Here is a 6,151-nt window from a genome sequence, read left to right as displayed (position 1 = left end):
GTTTAGATGAGCATATGGAGCATGGGCACTGTGGATGGGACAGATGCACGCTGTTTCGTAGGCGAATGAAAAACTAAATGAAACTTCCCTTATCTTGCCATAGTCTTATTTAACTCTGCAACATCCATAAAATTAAACACGCTACTTTCTTTGTTTTTTCCAAAAGAAACGTGATTTATGGATTCTACTTAATGATTTAGGCACTTATTATAAGTACGGAACACGACAACTGATGCTCCAATAATAGCTAACTTGAACACAACATGGTATTCCATCTACTCGTAATGAAAATTATAAGAGCGAATTCCAAGTGGCAAGCATTTGGCCGGAAAAATTATGCTTACTACTTTAACTTACTGCATGGATGCAGTTGGTGGGTAAGACATCTATTAAGAAAATGACGTCAGTTTTATGGAGAAGTTTATATTGTGGACAAAGAAACGAAAACTGTTGATAATTCTACCCGGACTGTCCATTCTCATATTTCATATGTAAATAGCTTGAGGTGAGGAGGATGATATTTTGGGCTTTACCAATTTGCTTGTCGACACTATTCTGCTCAGAATTAGCAGTGGGGCACATATTGATAGCAGACGTCAGTTGCAGATGAGTCAAATGACTGAAAGTGAGGTGGAAGAGGTAGAGAGAGACGGCGCGCTCCTACAGCTATCAACCGAACGAAGAAGGGGCAAATGGGGCCAAGTATGTGGTTGGATTTTTGCCTGAATGAAGTAAGCGGTGCGCATTAAGTTAAGTAAAGAGAAGCCTGAGTTATACTGAATGGAACAAGTGAAGAGCTGCCCTCCACTGCACCACTACAGTCTAATTGGCCTAAATCCGTACACCTGGGAATTCATATCAAAGAAGAGAGTGATATTACCAACCAGTGAAAGAGTGAATGCTTCTTCTTCCTCTAAAAATAAAATAAATTTCACTGTCAAACTGGGTGCATGGTGCTGTAGGAGGTGAAAGATTCCAACGAAAGTGCGTACTTGTGAATGAGTAAGAGGAGCAGTGGTTAGAAATAAGTGAGTGAAGCAGTGGAGGTTTGGCACGATTACGACAATAGGGACTGGAACAATTTGGGAAAGCCAAAAGTGTGTAAAGTGGACAAGGGTGGTGGATGGAGGAATCGCAGGGACGTTTGGAAGCACAGACATCTTGGAGGTCATCCATCACATAATGGATACCTTCAAAAGAGTTGTGATGATGAGAACCCTTATTATTATTGTGGGTCCAAAGTAAAAGCAACTTCACATTGCGACACTTCGATGAGCAACTGCACCACACCTCATCGCTTTGCTTATGCCTTACTCCCTACTACACACTGCAAGTAGTTGGCATAAACACTTTACTGTTGCACTCACTGCCTCCCATTTCATGCACCAAGCAAAAGCCAACCACAACACCAACATTCATTCCAACTTTAATTTTGTTGTTTTTGACAACATATGCAAATGCATTGCTTGCTAAAATGAATTCACCACTGTTTGTGCAGGCGAAGATTTGGCAATGAAAATGGGGGAGTGAAGAGGGAATCAATTCACCTGATGGAACACTGCACACAATGAATGCCAGTATAGAACCAAATGTGAAGGCAGATATCGCGAATGAGTATTCGTCACGTCGAAGAACTCGTTACAAATATGTCACGAGCTATTTATATGAGTGGCTTGCTTTGCGTTATGAAAAATGGACTTTCGTAAACAACTCCTGTGGTGTTTGCCATTGTACACGAAGGCTGACGCATCAAGCAGGATATATAGTTGGTCTTTTAACCAACTGCTCCTTGGCCAATGATTCTAGCCATTTCCGTGCAGTGTGAATGCTGTCGTAATTACGATAATGGAGGTTTCACTTCACTACTCGACAAATGAAATCAATCAACGCATTGAGTGTTTACGTGTATTCAGACAATCGTATCAATGATATAGCAAGAATACAATAGTATTCTGCTTCTGTTGCCACAAGTCTACGAGTAGGTGTTGACATCTTCACACTGACCTGCATGAAGAGCAGAACCCACGTGCTACAAAATAAGTTGCCACTGTTTTGAACTGCGTGACCAATGTCTATGCACACGCGATCCTGATTGCCGGAATTTCCCGGCTGTGCTTGCCCTGATTATCTGGCACTAATCGGTGCTTAGATATACTTATTGGAAGTAACATGTGATTTGTGCATCAAAGCACGAAGGAATTGAAATGGTCGTGAGATGTGTGTGCTCCGTTATGTAAGGAGACAGTGCAGGACAGTGCAGTGTATATGCAATTGTACAATGGGCAACGTACAATTGAGACACGTTATGACGGAAGCGCTTCCAGATAATGACGAATAGTAAGAGTAATATGCCAGCACGGCATTCATTCGACGATGGAGGTGCAAAATGTATTAATCGGCGTGCGACCTTGAAGTGCGAAAGGGGCTACATGCACACTCCAATGCTCCACATTCAGCATCTTTAACCACATGATCCAAATTCAAAATTTGCATTACTCGAGTGATGATAGGCAACAAATACAAAGGATAGCGTACATTTGTTTCCACTTGATGGCCTAAGAGCTGCTTGAATATCGTTGCACATATCAAGCTTCAACACGGTGGAAGCAGTTGCGCATGACCACCTGGACATGCATGATCTCAAATGCTCCACTGTGGTTGAGAATTTACTCTACTCACTGGATTGAATTAGACCTCAAGTCCAAGGTAAGATTCCAAATTAAATCGTGTGAAATGTAAACATCGTGATGCTGGACTCGATTTTCCAATGAAGGAAGTGGGATGAGAAGCTGTTTGCTAGGATGTGCTGGTGTCATTCACCATCGTGCAAAATTGGACCATGTGGTGGCATTGTCACTTGATTTGAACACTACATCACCAGACAATTGTGGCATCTCCATATGATGTGTTGTATGCTGGCGAATATGTGAACACAAGGTTGGATTGAGGCTGCAATCAATGCAGCTGTCGGAATAAATGTGCTTTGTAGAATTTGGACAAGGGAATGTTGTGCGAAATTGTGGTATTGTGATAGAACATGGAATGGAACAATTCGCTAAATGGGTCTCCCCAGCCACCTGGTGCATGCAGTGGCTGCACTACTCCATATGTAAGCCTCGTGAAGGTTCTTTCTTATTTCTAAATACACGCGTCAAAACATGTTACATCTTCCAGTCTCTCCTGCAACGACAATCGCAATGCACTCACCCACACCACCTACAGCTGAAATGGTATCCACTGGAAACCGCTACGACTTCATATTCACAAAGCAGAGTAATCAATCGGTGTATTGCAAGTAGTGTTTGTGATGTGACACGCAACAGGAGCGTCATCTTACATGATAGTTGTCTCAAACAAATTTCCTTGTAGAACTTCCTTATCAAGCATGTCTTGAATAGCCACTTGCAGTTGTGAATCCACTCTAATACCTCTATTCATTTTCACCTAACATCCGAGTGATAGCGACAAAGTGTATCAACAACAACAACAACAAAAAATAATAATCGAGTAGAGCAATATAGATTTTGGCCATTTCTCTCCTCTAGGAAACAAATCTTTGCTAAACTCACCTCCATTTCTCAATAGAAGGCTAGTAAACAGGCATTTGTTCTTCTGGATATGCTGATCACAATTGCTATTGTGCAAAAGGTGTGAGATGCGTGTATCAAATGACCAGAGAATCACAAAACGTGGCACTCTGATAACAACGAAGGTAAGAAAAGTCCTCTGCATGAACAAATATGCAATTGGATCTTGTTCATTTAGCTACTTACTTTGATTTGCTTGCAAAATTACAAGTGTGGAGCATCGGTAACTTCCACTGCTAACGGCCATTTCCCTATGGCAGGCAAGCAGTTGAATGTCTGTTCTCCAAAACGCGCCGGAATATTTAGATGTGATTTGGCACAAATGCGATAGTATTCTGCTCCTGTTGCCACAGGTCTTCATACATGGGTGCTGACATCTTCACACTGACCTGCATGAAGAGCAGAACCCACGTGCTCCAAATTAAAGTGATACTGTTTTGAACTGCTTCGCCAAATACTATGATCTCCAACTTCTACGCTCTAACAATCCTGGTCTCCATCCTACCACCCTTATCAACCAGACAGTCAGGAAGTGAAGACTTCGGGACAAATGCCTAGATTAATGCGGGAAGGGGGGGGAAAACAGAGAGATGTAAGTGGATTGTGTGCACGATCCTCGTGTGTGGCAGGTTGATGTTACCGGAGACCGATTCCACAACTGCAGCACAGTGTATTTAAGAGGTATAGGAAAACAGTGTATGGAAGGAATCGGAGAGATGTGAGTAAGCTCGTGATTTCCAGAACATTTGAGAATTGCAAGCAGCAAATGTCACTGCCAACACGTGGCTGCTTCTGAACGTTTCAGGCTTGTTTACAGAAAGGTCAGTATAAATTGCAGTAGAGTGGACTGCTACTTCCAACTTATTATTGCGTTAACATTTGACTTCACCAAATGCGATTTGACTCGCCCATTTCGCTACCTAATTTGCAAACAATATCTCAGCTAACCCAACCCGTTCGTATATTTTTAATCCATTTAATGGTGAGCACTCAAACATTGCTTCGAGAATAACCGCGTCCAACTCAATATTCCGTAGTAGTGCAGTAGCAACCCAAATTCTCCAAACTAAGTAAGCGATGGCGCCGTATCAGTTTTGTCGTAGAATAAAGTACTTCACTCTTATGAAGACAATAAGCAGTCAATGTTGTACTCATATCTGCTGCGGAAATTTCACGTCTTCTGATATCACAATACTATCCGTGTTTGCGGTGACACGATAATTTAAGGAAAATAATTTTGTGTCAGCACGTAGTGCAAAGACGTAAGTGAAGATGAGGCATTGCATGCAGTTAATGCAAGTGTGTAAAAGGTGACTGAGAGGAGCTGCTGTTGGTTGGGTGGTAGAGGCAGCACCTACGTATCGACTATTGCTATATAAGCAGAGATATATCAAATAGGAGCAGGCAGAAATCAGTCTCGTCATGAAATTCTTCAAAGTTGGTCTTGTGTTGCTACTTATTGCCCTTATGTTTGCCGATGGTAAATCATCACCGAAGGCAAAACGGCCAACTGGCAAACTCGCACCGTCTGGAAAAGTGAATACTGCACCCAAAAGGCCCAAAGTTACACCAGGCAAAGCAAAACCAACACCGGCCGCGCCAGTGGTGACCAGCAGAAAACAGGTGTCCAAAGCTACACCAGGCAAAGCAAAACCAACACCAGCCACTCCAACAGCGACAGCTTCCAAGCTGGTTTCGTCAACCATATCTCCTACTGCACAAACCACCACAGAGGGTCCCATCTCACATATGTCCCTTCTTTCACCATGCACTCCACTTACTCTCTTCAACTCTCTCCTTCTTTTCCTGACTTCATGCATGCTTCTCTAATTCCAAGCAAATTTGACCTGTTCTTTTACTACTTTCCTGCCTTTATTTTCATCAGTTGCTTAGCTGTTCCTGTCATTTGGTTCGAGTTCATTCATTCAATTAAGATTTACTAAATGTTTGTTACTTTTCAGTGTATGAAAATAGCCCGGTCGAAATACTACCGTAATTACCATCTATTGAAATATCCCAAACTATTAAGCAGGTGAATGCGTTAGTCAGGTAGCATTCATTTCGTTCGGCTGATGGTCCGTTTAAGACGGCTAGTCTGCAAAATGAACAATTGCATCGTACAGCCTTATCTAGGCGGTTTCATTGTCGTCGTGATTACGTATACCTCTACCCTACTGTGACCCACGCTGCAATTGGAATATCATAAGTAAATTAAATGGGAGTCTACAACTCTCTTAAAAATTGACCAGATGTGCTAGCTCATTTATTTGGGGCTAAAAGAACCTAAGATATATTTAACAAATGCAAGTTGTGGCTTGTGCATTGATGCAGGACGAAATTAAAAGCATTGTAAATTGTAGCTGGTGGATGCTCAGTTAGGCGTATAGGTGGTGCAGAAAAGTGTATTTCATTTGCCGCTGTAGTTTCGGCTAAGCAAATGTGAGACGTGTTATGAAGGAACCGTGCCCAGATAATGATGAGCTTTAGGAGGAATGTGGTGTTCAATTCAATTGGCAATGTCACTGTGTGGTCTAATTTTGCACGATGGTGAATAATATCAACAT

The 6,151-nt window shown here is 42.1% G+C and overlaps 2 protein-coding genes across 2 annotated transcripts in view; both read right to left on the bottom strand. All coding sequences in view use genetic code 11, as the record gives it.

Annotated features, from left to right (window-relative positions):
* Positions 1–4,738: 4,738 nt before the first annotated feature.
* EGR_08374 (hypothetical protein) lies at positions 4,739–5,407 on the bottom strand (the record flags this gene model as incomplete). The annotated part of the gene is made up of 1 exon (XM_024497623.1): positions 4,739–5,407. One exon carries the CDS (start codon positions 5,405–5,407, stop codon positions 4,739–4,741), a length of 669 nt encoding a protein of 222 aa, XP_024347992.1.
* A 463-nt stretch (positions 5,408–5,870) lies between these two features.
* EGR_08373 (hypothetical protein) overlaps positions 5,871–6,151 on the bottom strand; it is a gene marked incomplete at both ends in the record, with an annotated part of 1,224 nt that continues 943 nt past the window's right edge. The window contains one exon of the mRNA XM_024497622.1: positions 5,871–6,016. Coding sequence (XP_024347991.1) covers positions 5,871–6,016 — 146 coding nt within the window. The remainder of the gene's footprint in view (positions 6,017–6,151) is intronic.

Source organism: Echinococcus granulosus (assembly GCF_000524195.1).
Source record: "Echinococcus granulosus chromosome Unknown EG_S00104, whole genome shotgun sequence".
Taxonomy (NCBI): domain Eukaryota; kingdom Metazoa; phylum Platyhelminthes; class Cestoda; order Cyclophyllidea; family Taeniidae; genus Echinococcus; species Echinococcus granulosus.
Note: the sequence above shows the minus strand (reverse complement) of the source record. Positions and strands in the feature narration are given on the sequence as shown.